Source organism: Gouania willdenowi, chromosome 16, assembly GCF_900634775.1.
Source record: "Gouania willdenowi chromosome 16, fGouWil2.1, whole genome shotgun sequence".
Taxonomy (NCBI): domain Eukaryota; kingdom Metazoa; phylum Chordata; class Actinopteri; order Blenniiformes; family Gobiesocidae; genus Gouania; species Gouania willdenowi.
The window spans coordinates 32,179,454-32,203,266 of NC_041059.1; the positions used below are offsets into that span (position 1 = coordinate 32,179,454).

The following is a 23,813-nucleotide window of genomic DNA, read 5'->3' on the forward strand; positions in this document are numbered from 1 at the left end:
CTAAAACTTGGTGATATTACAGCCTGTGCATGCAGTACGGGGGCAGAATGTACTCCAGTAGCCTATTTCTCCGAAATGTTTCTGCATCTTTACGGGTTTTAGTATCTCCCTTTCATACTAAAGGAATGCAGCTCAAAGTACTTTACAAGTTTAAAAACAACAACAATGTGTTTGAGGAGAGGTACTAGTAGTCCCAGTTAGGAAACCAAGCAAAGACTTACCAAACCCCACTGTTTATGGGCTAATAAGCCTTTTTCACATTCTCGGAACCTTCCGTTCCTGCGAATGCGTTCAAAGGTCAAGAATGATAAACTCGCCTTTGCTGACAGCAAGTCTGACAGAGATTTAGATTATTTTACCTGTTGGAGCATTGATTACTTCAAAGATTTTTTGCATAAACGTGGTATCGGTCTCTGAGGCAGAAAGACAGAGTTAGCTACTAAAGCTAATGCTGCACATGAGCTGAACATTCTGTTTTTTCCTGACTTTCAAATTGTTTCACTTATCGACCTGTCCATCTTGTGCGCTTCCTTCGAATTAGTAAATTGAATCAAACTAATAGCTTAATAAAAAATAATATGTGCATCATTCCTGGGTAGGGTCTGAATTCCACCCGCTGGAGACCCAGGTAGTCTGTAGTTTTATTCACCAGGGGTGGAAGCGAGAGGACTGCCCTGCTTCCATACTGCTGCTGAGCTGCTTCCATCAGTTTTTAAAAGTGCTCGGATCGGCCGAAAGTGGCATCAGCGGAAAACCCTGGTCATCTCCTCTAGTCCGAATATGTGTAATATTGATAATATAAACACTATTAAAACACTAACGATCTCTGGAATAACATTACAAATGCTGTTAGGTTGGAAATATCAACAGAGTGGACGAGCTTGTTTACATTTTTATCCCGCTTGACCTATAACCCCCGCAGGTCACTCCTGTGCAGTTCCAGAGTGTGAAAAGGCTTATAGCACTAACCTTTAATGTAAGGTAATAGAGTCAATGGTCACATTGTAGTTTGAGATTGAGTGTAGGAAAATATTTAGGAAAGGACAGAGCCCCATGGACTGGTGGTTTTGTTAGAGAGGGACATAAGCCTAAGGAATCCGTGCTAGCAGCATTTTTCAACACTGAGAAAGCATGTGACTTGCTGTGTTGGGAGGCGGTCAATGATAAAGCTGCACATGATATAGAAGAGAGATCTTTGAACTGATCTTTTAGAAATTCGAGAAGTGGAGTTATGAGTGGGGTTGCAGGTTATCTGTGATGAAGAAAAATACTTCTTTTCACCAGGAAAATAATGATTGAAGGGACACAATATTTGCATGGTGTGAATACAGTATTAAAATAGAAAGAAAGTTTAATAAAGTGATCACTGTGACTGGTATGATGTGAGTGAGCTGTCATTCATTAAAAACAGTCGATGTGCGTTTTGTGAGGTCAGTGTGGCCTTTGGGTTGAAGCCGAAGAGATCTTGAGCATGGATGTGATCCAGTCACAGACCTGAGGGCGTGTTGTGTCTGCCCTACCCTGCAATAACAATACAACACAAAGCAAACCATTACTCAGACCAACTGTTATATCTGTACATTTGTATTTCATGTAGTGATAAGATTAAGAATGAATATGAAAGTCTTTTATCATTCTGTAAATATGTATGCTGTCAAATTTTTTTCAATATTTGTAAAGGCCTAAATAGGCACTAGAGCAGGGGTTCTCAACTGGTCTCACCCTGGGACTCACATTTTTTAAGAATTCAACCAACCAAATTGAGTGTTTCAAAAATAGCTGTGGAAAACACACATATATAATCTTTTTTTTAACTCCAGAGCAGATTGTGGCACTAAAAGCTGGATGCTACACACACTCTGTACAGTGTGTGGCGCTATGCACTTAAAGATAGCGTTGAAACTACCAATAATGTGCAGAAGAAGAAGAAGAAGAAGGAGTAAAAAGCAGCAGCAGCAGAAGAAGAAGAAGACGAATTCTTCGTCGTCTTCACGTAAGTACTGCGTTTCTAAACCGCTGTTTATCTCAGAATATCTCACAGTAAATGTAAATTTTCCAATAAACTGTAGGTATTTTGACAATTAGCATTTCAAAAACAATGAAAGTGTGCGTTTATATGTTGGCTTTAAGCTTAGTGCACAAGGCTAAGCATACTGAACTGAGTCCTTCCTACAAACACATGTTCGTCAAATATCTGTCGGTCAAAGTGATCAACAACAAACAAATCCAGACAATATGAAGAACGAGCTAACACATGTATGTCTTCATGGACAGTGTGAGCCATGATGTTAATGTTTCAGGTGAGGTAGAATCAGTAGGACTATCCACTGGTTGCTAATCCTAACGATTCATTTTGGAAGCGAGAGCAAAATTGTTGCTGTTTCAAGTCACATTATATTAAAACAATTACGAGAATGGTATTCATGATGTGATTAATATGTTAGCTATCTTTGTGTTGTTGAGTGGCAATTTAAATGATGAAATATCAGCGTGTCCCGAATCCGATACAACGTTCACTACGAAATCAGGATTAATCATGCATATTTTCATAATTTATTGTGTGAAATGTTAGAAAAGGCTTGATCAAGTAATATTATTCAAACAGAACAATAGTCTACAACAGCCGTGCTGGAGCAGACCGCTTCTACCAGATTATTGGGCATTTTAGAGACAGGACAGGTCGATATAATACAATACTCGTTTGTTTTTTTTTTTGTATGATATCAGACCGATATCGCTTAAGCTTTGCACTGATCTGATCGGCTGTATCGGATCGGCTGATATTTTGCATTTTTTGCAATTAATGTGATGGGCTGTAATGTCTTAATTCGCCGATCTGATCAATGCTGTCTTTGTCTTGATGAAACTTTCCGTAGATGCTTTAATTGCATTGTGTTATCATCTCATTTACACCAACGTGGCATGGCTTTATTTCACCCGCATTTGTGCACAAAGGTGAAAACCTATGCGCAAATGGCAAAATTGTCTCTCGGTTGGAGCGGAGTGGCTGAGCAGCCGATTTCTTCCCCAGTCTACCAGATCTCTGATCCTGTTAGCGCCTGGGTGCACGCGCTTCTTTTGTTTATTCAGCCCGAGCATGTTAAAAGGGAGAGTCCGAGAGCGGAGTGATGCCTCCTGTTTACTTCTGCTTTCATACCGGCCACTTCTGTCCGTTTCAGGGTGATGGTGGACACAAGTGCGTGTGCGTACGTGTATGCGCCCCACCTCCGATGTGCACCTTTGAATACGGACTATAAGCAAAGCAATAGCAGGTTTTGCGATGCAACAGTGAGGAAATATGTCTGCGTTCCTAATGCTAATGTTGATGGAAGCTTCACGTAGTTCCAGTGTGGTCTGCCTCCGCAGCTTCATCTCCAACTTTCTTGTAGTCAACAGCTGCTGGTCAGTGACTAAATTAAATGGTTTTCAAGTGCTGGAGTGAAGCTTATATTTACATCTGCCATGTTTTTTGCAAGTGCTCGGTCTTCATTGCATTTTCAAAAAGCGGAGCCATGACGCTCTTGTGCGTGCAATGTTATGTTCAGGTCCTCACAGTCATAAGGCTGTGTTTAGGTCCCGAACCTTGGTACTGTTTGATTTTCTGTGGATCTGTTTCAGGTAGTACTGAAAGAATTTAGTTGGTACCACAAAAAAAACAAAAAAAAAAAACAACCTGAATTCATATGATCGGATCGGTGATCGTTTTATTCAAACTCACTGATCAGCGATTGGCCAAAAATCCTGATCATGTAAAGCCTAATATCAGTAATATCGGAAAAGAACAACCTGATTATAAAAATGGCTAATAGTTTTGTTTTACTGAAAGAAGAGAGTTGCAACATGACATGCTGCTCTCTGGGCATAGCAGTGATGACTTATACAACTTTTTACAGGAATTTAGATTATGGTCCGAGGACCTGCACTAACACTTTATTATCTAAATACAGTTTTTATGGTATATTTTTTTGTGTTCATATTGTTTATTTTTGAACTCAATAGAATATTCATGGATTTGATAATATCCATCCAATAATATTTTGCAATGTCATGTTTTTGGTTATCTGTTTTATCTTACATGCTAGAAGGACACAAAGGGAATTATTAGGTACAGGGAGATTAGCATCAATCCACAGTGCTGTCAAACTCTTGCTTTCATCCCAAGTTTGGTTTCTGATGTGCTGTATCTGTGGTGCTGGAATCTTAATCTGCTGATCCAACACAGAAACAATTCCTAAAACAAAACTACAACTTTTTAAAGTCTGAAATAAGGATAAAACTACATATTTTGTGCTTTTATCAATCAGGCTACACCTAGCAGTTACTCAGGTAATACATGAAAGTTACTATTCATTCCTATGGGCAATTTATCCGCATTGGAGACTCCATTGGATCTGTTGGACATGCGTTAGGACTATGTTTAGGACTATGGGGATGAACTAAACACATGCAAACATTGGGAGAACATGCAAATAGCAAGTTCACAGCAGTACTTTTAAAAGCCCGTGAGTCTCTAGCTATGTTAATCCTCTTCTGTTATTCCCTCAGCATGGCTCTAAAGTCAGGAGAGGAGCGTCTAAAGGAGATGGAGGCTGAGATGGCTCTGTGAGTACAACCTGCACCATGTCCAACCAACTCCTTTAAATACCTACAGCTCAGTTCCTGATTGGTTACTGTGGTTATATTAAATATTGCTGTGAGAAAGGTTTCATTAATATTCAGTCCAAACGTCACTGTTTCTGTAGCTTTGAGCAGGAGGTTCTTGGTGGTCCAGTCCCAGTAACCGTGAGCCAGTCTGTCTTGGAGGTGATGCCAGTGGCTCTGGCTGTTCCAGCAGTTCCAGTTGTGCGCCCCATCATAGGCACAAATACCTACAGACAGGTTTGTCTTTGATAAAGTTTTTTAACCAATTGTTTGGGCTAGCTACATATTCTTTTTTGTTTTTCCTTCCCTAGGTTCAGCAGACATTAGATGCTAGGGCTGCTACCTTCGTTGGTCCACCTCCCCCAACCTTTGTAGGGCCAGGTAAGATTTGATTCTTTGAGAGAAGTTGGGTTTTGGCTTGTGGATACACACCCAAAACCCAATACACACACCCACTTAAATGAATCATGTTTTGTTTTTAATGACATCAGTCAGTATAACATTTACGCATCTTGCTTTGGGTTTGAAACAGATATTTGTGAATATATTCATCTGGTTTAGGTAAACAGGAAACACTGCAATTACGAGCAGGAAAGTCCTAGAAGTCAATTCTGGGTAAAATTTGCTGCATAAGTGACAGCACGTGTGAGTGAGTTCTGTAGTGTGGCTTGTTTCGGGGAAGGTCTGCATTAGGACGCACTCAGCAATCCATCAGACTGCTTTTCATGCTGTTCTGAGACGTAACCAAAGCAGCCACTCCTAAAACGAGTATTTTAATACAAATTAAAGCTGGGGTACTCAAATTATTATCTTTAAGTAAAAAAAAAAAAAGCATCATATAGTATATTATAAAAGTAATAATTTCTGAAAAATCGTACGTCTGCGTGCTGTCCTGTGCCTTATAATTAAGTATTTTAGTTAATAAAACCCCGGAAGACAAAATCTTGGCGGTCACTCCCTCCAGCTCCAATCACAAGATTTAGAGAAAGGAGGGGTGAGCAGAGCCGACGAAGAAACCTCCTCATTGGCTGCAGCAATACGTGGTGAAAGTGCTTGCACGGTGCTAATTTGTTTTCAGTCTTGGACTAACTATGGAGGTGCAAGTGGCTGTTTTCCTTCTAATGTTTTATTTTCCTATATTTTGTGTGCATCCTTTTGCGTGGTGACGTGTTTTGCCTGTAATTTTGTGCACTTCTGTGAGAGGAGGAGACCGGGAGGGATTATCAGAGAGGGGGACGGGATTTACAATTTAAATTCAGCCATGCTCCTCAGGGCTCTACACTAACTTTTCCAGTGGTGGCACTGAAATTGCACAGAATTTGCACCGTTTTTTTGAACCGTGGAGGAGGGGGTGTACAGCATAGCCATGCATGCTGATGAATAGTTGACCTAACTGGCGTACCGTGGTTTTGTATGAAGTTAAGATGGACAGTGACTCGAGATATATTTGCAAAATGTTTTCAGGTTTTAGTGACAATATTACATTTTTCTGCAACAAGCAGTTGCTGAAATAACAGGTCATTTCTTTTATACAATTTTAAAAGAAGACGTAACAATTTAAAAAAATAAATAACAGCAAAGTATAACAACATGTTTCATGTATTCTGTTTTTTTTATTTTGCAGAAAGGCTGTACTTGGAATAACTTAACAGTAGCATAACCAACTTAACATCAGCGATGCTTCACCCCATGAAATTAAATACAGAGGGTCCAGCTCTTATAGTGGGGTCTCCTAACCCTCTTCCCCTGGTCAGGGGTCTGCAACCTTTACTCTACAAGGAACAATTTAACCTCATCTCACCTGGATTAAAGTCCTCCTGGAGCCAAAAAAATACCTTCTCTATGAAGACAATACAGTGTATTAAATTATATACAGCTAAAATTATATAGAATATTGTTGGGTTTAATTTTATTTGATTCGTATTCATCATGTAAATGGAAACTTAAAAACAGTTTAAAATAAAATAAACTGACATTAATAAATAAAACAGTATCTTGCGTCTTCAAATTCTTACACATCTCAGTTTACGTGAACACAAGTTATATAAAGAATTTTTTTGTAGTTAATGTATTTGAATTTGATAACACATGATCATATGATCAACACATGCTAATTGCTCATTTCTTGTCACATATAAAACATGTATATTTAACCGGCACATTGGTGGTTAAATTAAACTATTCCACACAATTGAAATCTCTATTTTCTTCCAGAATAGTGTTTTTGTTGGTTTAATTATCTTACCAGGGATTTAAAACTTAAGGTTAGCCACAGGTGCAGGAAAGTTGATGGTCTGTAGATGTTGCAGGAGGTGAAGTAGGAAGGTGCTGAGTCATTGCACAACGTGATTTATTTTAGGTTAACAAATTGTTATATTTTGATTTTATTTGTCATTTATAGCTTCTGTAAAAAATGACTTTGTTTCAATAGTTTGAATAGAGAACCACAGCTGAACATCTGGCCTGGCATCATAGTCCATCAGTTCTGGTCCCTCCATGCTGATACGCTCTATCACTGCGCTCGGCACGTTCTTCCTTTTTACTGCTGCCCTCAATGTGAGCGCGCACTCTCTGAAGGACTCGTTATACCTGGCTTCGTTCATAGCGGACCACACGCATTGTACTTTTTCTTTTTAAAAGTGCAACTGAAAATGTATTTTGTCCCTTAAGAATTGGACTTTGAAAAAAGAAGAGATGCTATGCGCTAGCAGACAAAGCTAATACAAAAATGTGACTTTTACAGATATTCACGTAATATTGCAGATATTCTTGCACTGCTAAAGGGGTAAGGAATCATTTATGAACATGTTAAAGAGTAGAAGGCGGCCAGAAAGAGAGTAGTCGCAGATTCCGCCCGCCGCCTCCACTTCTGGACAAGAGGATAAATATATGCTGTTTAAAAAAGTACTGCGATTAAATTTTCAGTGTATCAATGTGAATCGTGATACCTATGAATCGATTTCTTGAATCACAATATATTTCCCAGTTCTAATTCTAGTAGCTTAGTTGTTTTGCTTGGCGACATTTCACCTCTCATTGAGGCTTTTTCAGTTCACTGACATCTAAAGAAAGTCATTCATCTGAGTAAACCACAGCTACACATCCTGGCTAGAGAAGATGGACAGAGGGGGTGGGGTCATCTTTAAACGGGGGGTTTTGAGACATCTCCAACATCATGTTTTATCTCCCAAACGACTCAATAACAATCTGCCCGGTGTCAACTGATAAGAGGAAACCCTTTAGTATGCTAGTTATAGGTAAATCATGGCTCACCAACTCCACAGTTTAAATCAGACTTCCAACTAGAAATGTAGTTGCTTTAACGAATGTTAAGAGACTTCAGACTTTATCTAAACTCTCTCTGAAGTACAGACGAGGCATGTACGCTTCACTGGGGCTTATAGGCAACCCCAACCCTAAATCTTTGTTGTCCAACTTGACACCTGAGGGGTATTCCATAAAGCAGGTTATGTTCAAACTCAGAGTTTCCCTCATTTGAGACCGAACATACTCAGAGTATCTCATTCCTAAACGTGAGGTATCTTGTTCTCTGAGTATGTTACCCTGGCAACATTGTCCGTGAACTAAACCTGGTCGCTGGCAGGATTCATCAAAGGAACCCTGGGTTTCTACCTGGCTCCGCCCACCTGAACACCATTTCTGAACACTTTAATGAACCTTAACACTCTTCTATGAAACACATTAGTAACATCACACACCACAGATGTGCTCACATCATTACTAATGTTGTGTTGCTTTACTTTTCTTTTTTTTTTTTTTTTTGTATACAAACGGTAGTTTTATTTATAACATTGTGGATACAGATCATTAAGTGAAAGACACTGAGAGGTTGATCTGCATTAAAACATCTACTGACATCTGTAGTAAAGTTCCCTAAATACAAACCTGTGGATAATATAAAGTAGGAGATGAAAATTTAAATAAATCCACTTTTAAGGCTCAATTGTTGTTTTATATTGTTATATAGTTAAATCTGTAGATCACGTATCTTTGAAGATATGATGGCGTAGTGAATTGTGACACTGCTCTTGGAAGCGATGGGTCGCGGCCCGCTTCAGTGTTTTTTTAGCACGTCGAGATGAATCTGGCGACAAAATTACATTAAAAATCAATGTAAATGATTCGATATCAGGCAGCAGTCACTGATTTTATATCCAGTGTAACGGGAGGGCTTTCTATGCAACCATCCTATGCAGCTGCCACATCTCCTCAGACACATTTTATACATATTATTCCACGCTCATCACGTCACTGAAGCAATAAAAGGATGAAGCGACCAAAAAGTGACTAATTACGAGTGATTAAAGCCACTATAGTCACTGAAGACTGAACGCACCTTTAGAACAGGCTCATATTCCTCAAACACCGGCTTATTTCACCCATTAGGGTGAATAAATCACTCTCTTCCGTTTCGTTGTCATGGCAGCTCGAGTCATCTCTGATCCATTGATGATGGCTTTTTATCGTGTGCGTGCACGTAAGTAACCCAAGGTTTACATACTCAGGGTTGATTGACCCACTTCATACCAGCTGTAATGGAATCAGATACCCAGACTTTTCCATCGTGGGGTATGTTGACCCAGAGTTTATGGATAGACTCAGAGTTTAACCCTCCTTTATGGAATACCCCTCTGCTGTATGTGTTCTTTGCTTCGACTGAGCTGCTATTTTACGTTAAGTTTTTTGCTCAAATATATTACATCTTGATGGAGGTTTAAGATGAGAAAATAACTTTTTTTTTTTTTTCAGATTGGAAAAAATAATCTGAAATGTGAATGAATGATGAAAGAATAATAGAATGGAATGAATTTAACCAATTATAGTCAAAGTTTGCATTATTTTGTCGTTTCAATGTTTGGACGTGTGAACAAAGTGTCGGCTCCATCAATCCAAAGAGGGATTTTTTACGTGAAACTGATGGCAGAGGACACAGAATAACTCGGTACTCTAATGCCCTGCCCTTCTAGATGTTTCACTGCTCGACTTTCCCTTTTGTTGTCCCAGTTCCTCCATTGCGTCCTTCTCCACCTCCAATGATGAGGCCAGCCTTTATTCCACACATTCTGCAAAGACCAGGTGAGAATAACACTCAAAAACAATTGTTACAATTAACTCTCAAACTTTACCCATGCGTAGGCCTTACTGAATACTGAACTGTTACATATGACACACATAAATATCTTAGTATATCTTAAGAATATTAAATGTTACTTTAGTCCTTTTTACTGTTGTGGAAAATGTATTTATTACTTTTTTTATATGTATTGTAAGGCTGCAGTAACTGAATGTTTCTGCTGTGGGACAAATGAAGTATTATACACATACATTCTTAAAATGGCTGAAAGTTCTTTAACTGTAGACTTTGTCCTGTCTAAAACATTTGCTTGAAGTAGTAAATTCTGCCACTATTATAATGCTTATATTTCACAGTGTGGAGTATTTTTAATTCAATATATGTCAATAAGCAAAATATTATTTAAATGTATAGTATTACAACCTGATGCTCGTCTTTAAGTTTAACCTTGAAATAAATAATTCTCACAGTATAGTAGGTACTGCCAAAAGGCTTTCACATTTCTAACTTTCTTAGAACTGTGTTGGAGAGTTGTGCATACCTGTGTGATTTTGTTCTACATGCTTGTTTTTCTTTGTTAATTTTTCTGTTAGTTGGTGGTCAGAGACTCCCAGTGATGCGCGGTCCTCCAATAGCTCCTCCCATGCCTCGTCCTCCTCCTCCACCTCCCATGATGCTTCCTCCTCCTTTACACAGCCAGATTCCTCAGGGACCTTCCCAATCCATGCAACGCATGGCCTCTGCGGCGCAGGTAAAGAGAGAATAAAGTTTATTGAAATATGCACATGCCAAAAAAGAACAGGTACAATGGAATTCTTGTACATGTTCCAGAGTCAGATTAAATTAACAAATACAAACAATAACAAAACAGCCAAGACAGTATAACTAAAGATGCAAACAAGGAAAGGACATAAGTATACTCAACAAAAAGATAAAAATTGTCCAGCATGGCGATTAATTTCTCAATGAAAGAGTACTGTGGTATCTGCCCTGTTTAATGTCCTGTGCCACGAGTCTGACAGTAGCCGGGTAAATAGCTGTTGTGGAAGTGGGCCCTATGAGTGCTGATGCTTACAGGCCTGCAGTGTTTCTAGTTGTAACCTAACTCCGCCCACTGGAACAGAGCATGGGCTGGATGATGCTTGTCTTTTAAAATGCTCTGTGCTTTTTTCCTTCTGCTCTGTGTTAAAATGACATCCATGGAGGGGAGATCAGTGCCAATGACCCACTCTGAAGTTTTGACAACTCACTGCAGCTTCTTCTTCTTAGCCAGCATGGTCTTCTCGTACCACACTGGGATACCTCTGGTTAGGATGCTCTCAACGAGACCTCTGTAGGCCTCGATCAGGGGTTGACTTTTAAGCCCCGCCTTCTTCAGCAGCCTGATAAAGTACAGCCTCTGCTGAGCTCTTTTCACTGTAGCACCAGTGTTTTTTGCCCAGCTGAGGTTCTTGGATACATGAAGGCCAAGGAACTTGTGGCTGTCAGTAAGCTCCACCTCAATCCCACCGATAGTTTGTGATTGCAGAGGGGGGCTCTCTTCCTGTAATCCACACCGAGTTCTTTTGTTTTTTCTACGTTAAGAACAAGGTCATTCCCGAGATGATATTTCAAGTTTTCCTGTGGACTTAGACTGGCACACTGTGTGGGACACTGTACTCTGTTCCTCGAAAAATCCAGATCACCAACAGATACATCTGAACTTTTTACATAGGCCATACTTGACACCACGTCGACTATTTTCCATGAAGTGTAAGCCTGATCCGACCTGCACTTTCTGCCATGATGGCATTGTGGGGACCTACTTCCACATAGTTTTGGAGTGCCCAGGGGTTGTCGTGTGGGGAGACACAGTCATGTGTATAAGGAGAAGAGTTTTGGGCTGAGGCAGCAGCCCTGTGCTCACTGTGAGCTCTGCAGAGACCTTTATTCCTATCATTACCACCTGTGGTCTGTCCGTGAGGAAATCCAGGATCCAGTTACGGGTGGGTGTTGGAACTCCCAGGTCAGCCAGTTGAGCAGTCAGCTTCAGTGGCCTGATCGTATTGAAGGCAGAGCTGTTGTCCAGGAACAAAAGGCGAGCGTAGGTGTTAGTATTGACCAGGTGTTGGTGGGTGGAGTGAAGTGCCAGCGCCACAGCATTGTCTGCTGACCTGTTTGAACAATAGGCAAATTGATAGGAGCCCACAGTAGCAGAAACCATGGAGTTGATGTGATTTAAAACCAGCTTTTCCAGACATTTCATGGCGGCTGATGTTAGTTCCACTGGTCTCAGGTCATTCAGTGTTGTTGTATTTGGTTTCTTAGGGACTAGCACTATCACAAAGGACTAAAAGGTGCGGGGGACTCTTTCCTGTGAAAGGAATGTGTTGAATATGTCTTTTTTTTTTTTTTTTTTTAAAGGATTTTTTTGGCTTTAGTGGCCTTTATATGACAGTTGCTTGACAAGAAAGGGATCAGAGAGAGCAGGGAATGACATGCAGTAAAGGGTCCCAGGCCGGGAATCGAACCTGGACCGGCTGCAGGTGAGCCTCTGTTCATGGGGCGGGCGCTCAACCCACTGAGCTAAACACCACCCCGTGTTGAATATGTCTGCATACACCTCCGCCAGCTGCTCTGCGCAGGTCTTCAGGACTTGGTAGCACACGGTCAGGTCCCCCAGCCTTGCGTGGGTTCACCTGCCTCAGAGCTCTGAGGACCTGTGTGGGTGACACCTGCATTGCGGTCTCTCCTGGGTCACTGGGGGCTTTGAGGGGAATGTCTGTATTGTGCTGGTCAAATCTAGTATAAAATTGGTTGAGGTTATCTGGCAGAACAGTATGTTGGACCACAGCTTTAGTAGCATCAGACCTGATTCCTTTCCGCATACCTCTCGTTAGGGATGTAACGATTAATCTTAAGGCAGTTAAAAATCGATTCATAGGTATCACGGTTTATATCGATTTTCTGAAAATTTAATCGGAGTACTTTTTTTAACCAGCAGAGGGCGCTATCCACAAGTGTAGGCGGCGGGCGGAGTCTGCTTATACTTTCTTTCTGGCCGCCTTCTACTCTTAAATATGTTAATAAATGATTCATTACCCCTCAAGCACCGAAAGAATATCTGTAATATTACTTGAATATCTGTAAAAGTCACGTTTTTCTATTAGCTCTGTCTGCTAGCATAGCTTCTCTTCTTCACTGCAAGATATCTGCATGCCAACCGACCACTGTATTACCAGCACCCTCTGCTGGTCCAAACAAATATAACATAAATCATTGCAATCACGGTTTTTTTTTTTTAAAGTCCAATTGTCAAAATACATTTTCAGTTGCACGTTTAAAAAGAAAAATAACTATTATGCAGTTTTGCATTGTTTATTATAGAACCAGAATTAAAATTAGTAGGCTTTATTTTCATTTGTATTATTCCTTTATTTATTTCATTCAAGATTTATTTTTAGTTAAATTGCATTGTTTTGAATAGTTTATCAAGGAATTCTTTTGACAATGAAAAATAAAAGGAAAATAGTACCGTATTTTCTAGTTTTTTTCCCAAAAAGAAAAATTTGTCTACAGTCCCATTTTGTAAAATAAATCGTGAGAGAATCGTATCGTGAATCGAATCGTATCGAGAGTTGAGTGAATCGTTACATCCCTACCTCTCGTGTTATTGTCCCTGTAGCGTCGCTCTAATTTTTGGGTGTAAGTCCTCTTGGCAGCTCTGATGGATTTCTGGAGCTCATATCGGTCATGTTTATACTCACCGGTGTCTCCAGACTTGAAAGCTGCACACCGCAACCTGATTTTTCTGCAAACATCTCCATTAAACCAGGGCTTCTGATTAGGGAAAACACGGATAGTGCGGGAGGGGATGCAGATGGAAGTGCACCAGTCAATGTAGCTGCTAACAGTGTCCGTGTATTTATGAATATTATCTGTGGCTACCTTGAAGATGTTCATGTCTTTTGCCTCCAAGCAGCATTGCAGTTCTCCCAGAGCATTTTCAGTCCACTTCATTACAGTTCCGACTGTGACTGGATCTGCTTTAAGCCTTTTGATGTAAGTGGGCCGCAGCAGAAAAGCAAGGCGGTCGCTTTTCCCAAAATGTGGCTTGGAGACCAACTCTATGAAGCAGGCACTTCTACACTTTATCTACATTTATCTCCAAATATATAAAAAATTGTGATGCACCAATCCACTTTCTCCTCAGATTTCAGTACTCACTAATCCAAAGCACCACTACCAGTTAAAAAATTCTAAAAACAGTTACTAATTCTTCATGCTCCGATACATCTAAGTAGAAGTTGCAGAGATGCATTCAGCATTGGAGGATTCATGAATCTTTATCCATAAGAACTAGAGCAGTGGTTCTCAACCTTTTCAGCCTGCAACCCCAGAGACCGGGGACCCCCACTGTCATCAACAGTGTATTATTTTTTTCGGCCATGGTACGGGTTTATAGTAATCTTAAAGATAAATCCTTGTTTTAATCAAAAATAAAATGGGTTAAAATGACCAAAAATGGGTCAACGCATGAGACCTTGGGAAAAGTGAGTTTATAAGTGCTGTAAATGTCCTGAAAGTGGAAAAAATGTGCAGAAAAGGCATTGGAATTTGATGGGACAGAAATGGGAGCAAACATGCATTAAAAGAAGCCAAAATATGGCAAGAAAAAGTGATGAAAATAGGTTAAAACATTAAAAGTTTGGTGTAGTTGCAGTAAAAAGATAGAAATAAGTTTTTTAAAAAAAATATCTGAAATTGTAAAAAACTAAAAAATGTTTCTTTAAGGCATCTGGCAACCCCAAATGGGGTCCCGACCCCCAAGGTTGAGAACCCCTGAACTAAAGGCGGGATACCGACTCCAGTTTCCTCAGTAATAAGGCAGAACATGTAGCAGCGAGCACGGACAATGGTCCTATAGTCTGAGCAGGCAATGTCACCAATCCACACTGGACAAGATAACTGGGTTCAGAGCCAAAATGAATGTCTATCACTGACAAATGAACAAAGTCAGTGGATAAATGATTGTAGTGGACAGTTGACCACTCTTGATGATAGATGAAGTGGGCGGCGCTAGAAGCGGTACTACAGATAGCATCGTCTGACCTAACTTATGACCTGCTATGTAGAAAGACGATTTTAAACTAAATTCATCAGTTGCTGTTTATTTCATGCCACAGATATTCTAACTATTTTGCATTGTTTCCACTTCTCTGGATTTTTTATTTTACAATCCAGAAAAACATGAGTATAGCTTACATAAATTTGGGTTTGCCTTTTGTGAACAATGAAATCATAACGTTCTTTATTCATATTGCACATTATGTTAGCAATGAGTGATGAAAACGCAATTTTGTTGTTTAAGCTCATTTATTGTTTTCATTGATTCAGTCATAACAAAATCCATTTCAATTGAAAAATGTTGCTTTCTTGTGTCAAATATTATTAGGTGATTAATCAAGATGAATTAATCAAAAAGTTTCTAATTAATTATATTTTTTAATCAAGTCCCAATGCTAGACCACTTGGGAACTAGAGCACGCTGCTGCTGGAAACATTTAGAACTGGGTGTTAAACTTTTCCCTCCAATGCTTGTTTTGACATCTTATATTTTGTCTACTTTGCAGCTTTATGCTGTGAAGCAGGATGAGGGCGTTGATGCTGGGGGAGGTTGAAGGTTAAAATATGACGAAAATGCAGAAAGAAGAAAGTCTAACCCGGTAACATCTGGCCAGTTGTTTTCTCATTGTTTTCACTGTGTGTGAATCAGGTTGCTGATATGGTGCCAATGACGTCTTCCCCGCCTGTAAGACACAGAGGTCCAGTTCAAATGGACAAATCAACACCTTCAATCATTCAGGCGGCGCCGACTGTGTACACTGCTCCTGCAACATCTGTTGGACACAAGAAAGCAGATGTTCACAGTCACAGACAAGCCCGAATGGTAAAGAGATTCTGATCCATTCTTAAAGCACATTCATTTTATTTGTATAGCATTGCATACACAAGGTCACTCAAAAAACATCTAAAACCACACCTTCCATCACATCTTCATCACTTTCTTTCTTTTCTTCAACATGTCTGTATCAGATATGTTGAAGAAATAGTGTTCTCTAGGAACACTATGCACTAATCCAACTCACCAAAGACCCTAAACTAATCTGATCTGACCTTATTTACCTCCAGCCTAATGCTTCTCTTTCTACCAAATCGCTCCCTATACACCAGGTCACAGACGGATACCAGGCAGGGTTGAGCTCAATTATGATTGTAATTGATAATTAATTACAATTATGGGGTAATTGTTATCATAATTGCAAAATTTGTTTGCTGTTGTAATCTTAATTGAATTGTAATTTACTTTGTAATTGTAATTGGCAAAAAACTAGGGAGCCATGTTACACTTCTAAGGCTTACACACACATAGTTAACAATTATTAAAATAAATGGTAAATGGACTTGATTTTATATAGCGCTTTATCATCACACTGAAGCAGTCTCAAAGCGCTTTACATATCAGCTCATTCACCCAATCACTCTCACATTCACACACAGTGGGACAGCACTGCCATGCAAGGCGCTAGTCGACCACTGGGAGCAACTTAGGGTTCAGTGTCTTGCCCAAGGACACTTCAACACATAGTCAGGTACTGGGATCGAACCCCGAACCTCTTGATCAGAAGACGACCCACTACCACCTGAGCCACGGTCGCACACCGTGGCTCAGGTATGTTTCATATCAAGTTTACTACTACCTGTGAGTGAATCTTCACACTTATACAGGGTTAGGGGTAAGAGTTTGGATATATTCCAATTTATTTAAACTAGTACAGTGCCCGTCGGAAGTATGTATTCATATAGTGGGAGCTTAAGTACAGTTGTCAATTATGGCCAAATGAGCATGTGTTTGAAGGTTGGATGTACAAAGAGGTGTACATACTCTGTACTCTGTAGTGTTTTAAAGGGGTTTATTTGCAGGTGCAAAGTAAAATAGCGTGTGTAATTTCCCTTGTATAATTCTATGGGACATGTGCATGATAAGTTGATAAATAAAGTTTGTACCAATGTGGCGGTTTAGGTAGAATAAAAGTAGTTATTTAGCATTTAACGTGTTTCATCGTTGTAGTTGTGGTACGGCGTATAGAGAACAGGCTGGTACTCTCACACACGTGCACCCACTCCTCACATCAGGTTGAAATGCATGTGTCACGTAGAGCTTTGCTAGTATATCAGTGAGTGTACAGCTGCTCAGACGCCCCTCCCTCCTCTCCGGTGTAACCCTCTGTTCAGTGTTTACATTATAGCTGTTACTGCTAGCTGCTAACATCTTAACACATAGAATAATATAAGAAGAAACACTCACCCTTGCACAGGACAAACGATAATCATTGTGGAGCCGTGTTGTGGACCCATCTACTCACAAAAAAGTTACATTCCTCTGAGCATAGCCGCTGTGGAGGAGGAAGTGGACTTTGTGACCCATGATTTAAAGGAAGTTTAAATGATTTTAAATAACCATGAAATATTAACTTTTAGCAGTACAAAAATATTTTTAATATTGACCTTATTTTTTTAAACCCAAACAAACTGCGACAGTGACGTCATGAACCGGTGAACCGGAAGTAACACACTCAATACTGCGCTCAATACTGAGAGAGAGCCGTAGTCTTAAAATGAACATTTTCAATGTAAATAGACGATACAAATGGTAACAATACTGTACTGATGTTTTGTAAAAAATAGTTTTCTAAACTATTTCTAAATTTCATCTCTTGTCCTTATTTGGGCTTGCACATTACATATTATAATCAATGCACTAAAATGTAATTTTAAAGATGCTAAAACTATAACATACAAACACTAAAGCACATACAATCATCACAACAGGCCTATAAATGATGACCTAAATACAGTACATACTACATGAGATCATTAGTCAAGCACTTTGGTCCCTTGTGGGCGGTAAAATGGTAATTTAACTTTAGTAATTGAGAAAATAATTGTAATTTTCAGGGGGAAAGTGATAATTGTAACTTAATTGTAATCACAAAAAATGGTCAATGTAATTGTAATTAAATTGTAATTGTATATGGATAATTGAAAACGTAATTGTAACTGAAAAATAACTGACTCCAACCCTGGTACCAGGCCACGAAGAACAACAAATAAAAATAATTTAGTTTAATTATCGTTCCGGCTATATTATACATGCTCCTCCCCTGTTGCCATGGTAAAAGGGAACATGTTTGATGTGTTCTTTGATTTGTTTTTTGGCTGTTGCAGGAAGAACTCTCAGCACGGGTTGCAGAGCAGCAGTTGGCAGTGATGGCAGCAGGACTTTTTGATAAGAAGGACATTGAAGAAAGTAAAGTCATTGGACCAAACATCCCTGAGCCTGAACCGGTCCACCCAGAGGTACAACATGATCAAAAAACTCAACACGACTCACACTTCACAAATAAAGTACATTTTTTAATTTTTATTCTGCATTGTCGCTTTATAACTTTATCAGTGGATACAGATCAGGACCTCATGTGATGTGTGTGGTTCTGTTGCAGCCAAGTGAGGTTGTCGTAGACGACAAAAAGAAAACAAAGGTTGAGAAAGTGAAGAAGTGTATCCGCACCGCAGCAGGAACCAGTTGGGAGGATCAGAGTCTTTTGGAGTGGGACGCAGGTACAAACTATCCACTTAGAGCTGTGAGGGAAAACAAATGTAAAAGATTCATATTGCTTCTCAAACATTTGTTTTGATCTCCACTGTAAACACTTGATTATTTGACAGAAAAATGTTGTGCATTGCATTATGGGATATGTAGTCCTTTAGGCAGATGCATAACAGTCTATCCAGGATATACTAAACCAAACAACGAAGCTGGTTATCAAACTTCAGAATCAGAAAAAACTTTATTAAACCCCGAGGGGTAATTAGAATGATGAAGAGCGCCATAATAAAAAAAAAACCCACTAATAATAATAATTATACACACCCACAGAAAATAGTACCAAAACTACACTAAAAATGTGCAAATGAAAGATAACCCAGGTGAGTCCAACCTGGCTGAAGAATTCAGCGTCTGACCAATATCAAACATGGAAAAACCCTGCAGAGCAACTTATGTTACCATTCTTAAAAATAATGAAGAATTAAAATCCATAATCCAGGCCAAAAACAAGACTGTTGCAGAAACAGAAGGAAGGAAGGAATGTGAGCACAGATGAGTTTTTATTCACTTAGTGTGAACAACATTTCATTATAAAGACTTCAGTGAACCTTCTGAAAGAGATGTGCTGCATTCAGTCAATAACGTTCAGTCAGCCTACGTCATTAGGTGAACATTTGTATTTTATAGAGCATATATTATGTCACAGGGCCCTCCACACTTTGTATATAACAGCACAGCTGCTGTAATCATATATAAATAAATGAATATATACACAGGCTGACTTATGATGGTCAGTCCAGCAGATGAAAATCTACGTTTCCTATAGGATGTCATCAATAAATGAAAGGATTGCATCTATCTATTCTTTCTCTTCTATCAAATCAGATCACACAGAAACGTGTACAGAGAAGGACCCGCCCATTCTTGGCAGACAACTGATTGATCAGATCTTAATTAGAACAAAAACCTACTCACGACCAGATTAGCTGTTACCATGGTAACCAGTCAAAGTACAGCACACAGAAAAAATCCCGTAAATTGTATAACACGATAAGAGGAAATCCAGGTTCGTAGTACAGCCCCTAATGTTTCTCCTGTCTGTCTCCACACCTTCTTTATTTTAAAGGCACAGTACAACATTGGATCTGTTGCATTATTTTTTTTACTTGTGCGTCTTTAAAGCAGTGCTATATAAATTCAATTCAAATATACCATTAATTACTAACATTAACACATTTAAAGAAGCCACCACATATTTGTAAGTGCATGACAAACTAACCCTTGTATCTGTTTATTTTATTTTTGTAGATGATTTTCGGATATTTTGTGGTGATCTGGGCAATGAGGTGAATGATGACATCCTGGCCCGAGCTTTCAGCAGATACCCATCCTTCCTAAAAGCAAAGGTAGACTCTGGAAATCTTTCTCCAGTCACTCTTTGTACAGCAGGTAGATTAGGCCTCGAAAAGACACGCCATTAATGTTCAATTGGTATTTAATTTATTTTTTGTTAAAAACTGAAAAAAGTTAAATCTCAACTTTTCTTGTTTTCAAGAGTTTGATCTCAAATACAGCGCCGATTTTAGGAGGGCAATAAAAGCAACAAATGACAGATTTTGATCCTTTCTCTTCTAAACTCCTTGATTTTTGTGAGAAATTGCAGGATTTGGGGAAAATGACTTCAGTTGTGATAAAATAATGGAAAAAATACAATAACTACACCTGAATTGGTTAGAAACCATGAATCATTGTGTAAATTTCCATCTCATCTTTACGTTCCCCTGTGGGCCCCACCAGATGCTCTAAAGAGAGGAATTTGGCCCCCCGACCATTAGCTTGACACTCGTATGTTAGATTGAGCCAAAACAAAGACTCATCTTTTGCAAATGTGATTTGTTTGGTGTAAGTAGTGCATCAGGCTTCCAGAATAGACCAATGAGATAGACGAAGATCTATTCACATACATTTATTTATGTAGATGAATTAAATGTGTTAAATGCACAATAATCTTTGTGTATGACAGTTGTACTTTAATAACTATAATAAACTCCTAAACAAGCCAAAGGCGTGTATTCCCATGAATCTGATGATATGATTCACGATTTGCATGTCATTATACAATATCCTGATACTAAACAATACGATATCCATTGCGGTATATTGTGATGTCATTAATTACAAATTTCACATTTACAAGTACAGAATGGTATGAAATACCATTTATTTCATGTTTTTTATACTTGCGAGAACAAGTAATTGAAGTCCCAATATCAAAAACAAGTGGTGTGTTTAACTGTCAAATTATATTTTTCAGAAAAGTTTAACTTTTGCTTCAACAGATTGTGATTCTGTTAAATTCTTAAAATATAATTTTTTTAAGTAACCACATACATTTAACATGTTTTATGATAATAAAGAGGTAGTTTAACAAGGTCTGATGTGTTTCACAGACACTAGTGATCGCGAGGTTAATTTTTTCTTCACCTCAGCTGTGTGGATGCTGATTTTCAGCTCGCAAAAGTTTAGTTCTTTGCCAGTGATGGTTTGACCTCAGTGTGCGGGGCTTCTGAACCTGGAATATTTCAGGGCATAACATGTAAATTTAGCCGCAACATTTATCAACACCCGATCTGGGATTGGTCAGATAAGAATGTTTCATAAGTTGGTCCTGTCGTACGACACATTGTAAACTCAGATTTGCACCTTTTTTCACGCATGTTTAATAAATGAGGGCCGTAGTGTGCAGGAGCAGGCTAATCATGTTGTGAACGTGGATTGACTATAAATAAGTAAATAAATGGATTTCTAATATTTTCGATTGACCGCCTTGCAAAGCATTGATTGTACAGAATGAAATGTTTGTTGCTGCTACTGTCAGGTGGTCAGAGATAAACGGACGGGGAAAACCAAAGGCTATGGCTTTGTCAGCTTCAAAGATCCAAACGACTACGTTCGTGCCATGAGGGAGATGAACGGTGAGGCTCAGAGCACACGTTACATGTTCTTTATTATTAACACAGCTCCGCTTTCTGTTTCAAACATCACTGACATCACCAGCTCCAAACTAACAAACCACCTCTTTCAGGAAAATATGTGGGCAGCCGTCCCATCAAGCTGAGGAAGAGTATGTGGAAGGACCGCAACATTGAAGTGGTTCGCAAGAAACACAAAGAGAAGAAGAAGCTGGGCCTTAGATAGGACGTATACACACACAGCTGCTAATAAAACCATTACCTGTCTTTTTAATGAAAAACTGCTCTTTACTTCCAGGATCCTAGTGGACCTACATCCTGTTAAACTTAACACCTTCTCATTCAGCAGTCACTGTTGATCTGTGGGTTTAAGACTAGAAGCAGTGACTCTAACATCAGATTAGGAAAGGACCCAGAATGGGAAGACGTGACTACACGTTACATCTTATTGTAATGTTTTTGGTTGGTTTTTAACCAAGTGCACAAAGTAAATATACATGAACCAAAGCTGAAAATGGATACTCATTGAAACATGCTGCTCAAGTTTTTCTGATTTCATGCATTTTTTCTAAAAAGTAGTTTAACAAACCAACAGTGCAAACATGATCAAACTCCAAAATGATTCAAACTAATTGTGGTTATTGCATCATATCGAATTAATATTTAATGACATGGATACTTACCTGTAAATATGAGAACTTTTTTAAAAACTAAATACTTGCTCAACATTGAAGCATAATAATTTTTATTTAAAGAGCATGATTCCATATGAAGATTATAATTATGAATTAGAAAAATTAATCATAAAAACATAAAATCAAGTTTCACACAGTGATCAGATTTCATTTACTATTAGGGCAACCGTGGCTCAGGTGGTAGAGGGGCAGTCTTCTGATTGAGAGGTTGGAGGTTTGATCCCTGTCCTTGTTTCCTAATTGAGGTACTAACCAGACATTGTCAGATTTCTGATCTAGAATCTGTATATTGCTCTGGATCTCCTCTAAAATGTAATGGAATCTTCCATGGCTTAAGGACCATCTTTGGTTAAAAATTTGACAAAATCCATTAACTTTGTCCCAGAAAGGTTGTATTTTTGTACAGAGCCAGAAAATATGAGTGGTTAGTGTGGTTGGAGTTCCACACTGCCTCCAACAGGTTTGAGGTGAACTTAAAAGTTTGATTTTAATCCGAGGCGTAAATTCTTCCACCTTCTGGAGCTTGTAGATGTTAGTTGTGTTTTATACAGAATACCAATCACACTCAGACACAGTTATGAGTTCATATTCCCATTTGGCTTTTACATAGAGTGAATGGGTTTCTGTAAACTATTGTACAGTTTTGACCAAACACATCGGGGTATTTTTATATGCACCAGTCAGAATCCTAATTACTTCACTAACCTCTGCTGAGATTCCTGGTTTAAAAAAAAAAAAAAGCCTGAATTGTAGGTATCTAAACAGATCTCCATTAGAATTTAAATTCTTTAAGTTTTTCAAAGGTGTTAAAACCTGTTACTCTCTAGGAGTGTACAAACAGCTGTTATTACAAAATCAGTTTACTCTCTCCTTCTAGATTATACTTAACAACTTCATACCAAGTTTTAAACATGTCCTTCAAAAAACTCCATTTATTTCTCTAGTTTTTTTTCCTCCTAATCTTGTCTGGGGTTGAAATGGTAATTTTAACACAGGTGTATTTTATTTTAAAAGTTTAAGTGACTGTCCTCTATTGGTTGAAACCCACCTATTACAATTTAACTTTGCTATTGGATGAGAATGGATGAATGACATTTCCACTATTGGCCTGATATTAAAACTAGCTCCTGTCAACTTATGGGAGTGTCTTAACTTCTCCAGAAGCCCCACGCAGCCAGGACACATCAATCAAACCTCTAGTTATGTTACATTAAACACGATCATACTAGGACTTAATATAGTGAGTTAACACCTAACCTTAGATGTATTGCAGTTTTAAATTTCTTATTCTGTTTTCTTTCCACTTGCTGCATGTACAAGCCATGACTGTATAACCATCCTGACTTAGAAAACCAATTCAAATTTGAGTTCAAAAGACTAAAAAACATACCACACAAAGATACTAATCCAAAGCATTTCATTATTTTTTTTACTTTTTCAGAAACACCTCAGGTCCTTAAAAATGACCAACTTTGACCTTTCATTACTGTGCATTTAATGATTTGATTTTATATTGTCCATGATGTTCACAGTCTAAAATATATTATAGCTCACTTAAATAATGGTACATATTAACACAATGTCAAGTGTTTAAATCCCAGTCCCCAATAAGTTGGCTGCAGCGGTACGTGCACTGAATATGACATCATTCACTGCTGCACCGTCATAAGAAGAACCCGTCAAAGACAGTTGCATGTTACTCTGCCTGATGAGGTCACGCATCAACTCTAGACAGAAAAACAATAAAAACATTAACATAC

The 23,813-nt window shown here is 38.8% G+C and overlaps 2 protein-coding genes across 8 annotated transcripts in view; one reads left to right on the forward strand and one right to left on the reverse strand.

Annotated features, from left to right (window-relative positions):
• Nucleotides 1-1,923: 1,923 nt before the first annotated feature.
• On the forward strand, nucleotides 1,924-21,639 carry rbm42 (RNA binding motif protein 42). The gene is made up of 12 exons (XM_028471734.1): nucleotides 1,924-1,993; nucleotides 4,546-4,602; nucleotides 4,743-4,878; nucleotides 4,953-5,022; nucleotides 9,667-9,738; nucleotides 10,330-10,487; nucleotides 15,492-15,665; nucleotides 18,005-18,136; nucleotides 18,280-18,397; nucleotides 19,695-19,792; nucleotides 21,265-21,361; nucleotides 21,472-21,639. The coding sequence occupies exons 2-12, from the start codon at nucleotides 4,547-4,549 to the stop codon at nucleotides 21,582-21,584; spliced, it is 1,224 nt and encodes a 407-aa protein (XP_028327535.1). The 5' UTR covers nucleotides 1,924-1,993; nucleotide 4,546; the 3' UTR covers nucleotides 21,585-21,639.
• The window catches only part of ppox (protoporphyrinogen oxidase), a 49,225-nt gene continuing 43,743 nt past the window's right edge, over nucleotides 18,332-23,813 (reverse strand). For 6 of the 7 annotated variants that reach the window (XM_028471728.1, XM_028471730.1, XM_028471727.1 and 3 more), the window contains one exon: nucleotides 21,581-23,780. In XM_028471728.1, coding sequence (XP_028327529.1) covers nucleotides 23,644-23,780 — 137 coding nt within the window. In that variant the 3' untranslated portion in view covers nucleotides 21,581-23,643. Of the gene's footprint in view, nucleotides 18,419-21,580; nucleotides 23,781-23,813 lie in introns of those variants that run through there. The other variant, XM_028471733.1, reaches the window with a different exon arrangement.

Excerpts from the sequence above, each read along its gene's own strand:
- rbm42 (XM_028471734.1), top strand. The coding sequence starts at position 4,547 with ATGGCTCTAAAGTCAGGAGAGGAGCGTCTAAAGGAGATGGAGGCTGAG. Across the intron at positions 10,488-15,491 it reads GCATGGCCTCTGCGGCGCAG|GTTGCTGATATGGTGCCAAT; the intron begins GTAAAGAGAGAA and ends TGTGTGAATCAG. Across the intron at positions 19,793-21,264 it reads CATCCTTCCTAAAAGCAAAG|GTGGTCAGAGATAAACGGAC; the intron begins GTAGACTCTGGA and ends TGCTACTGTCAG.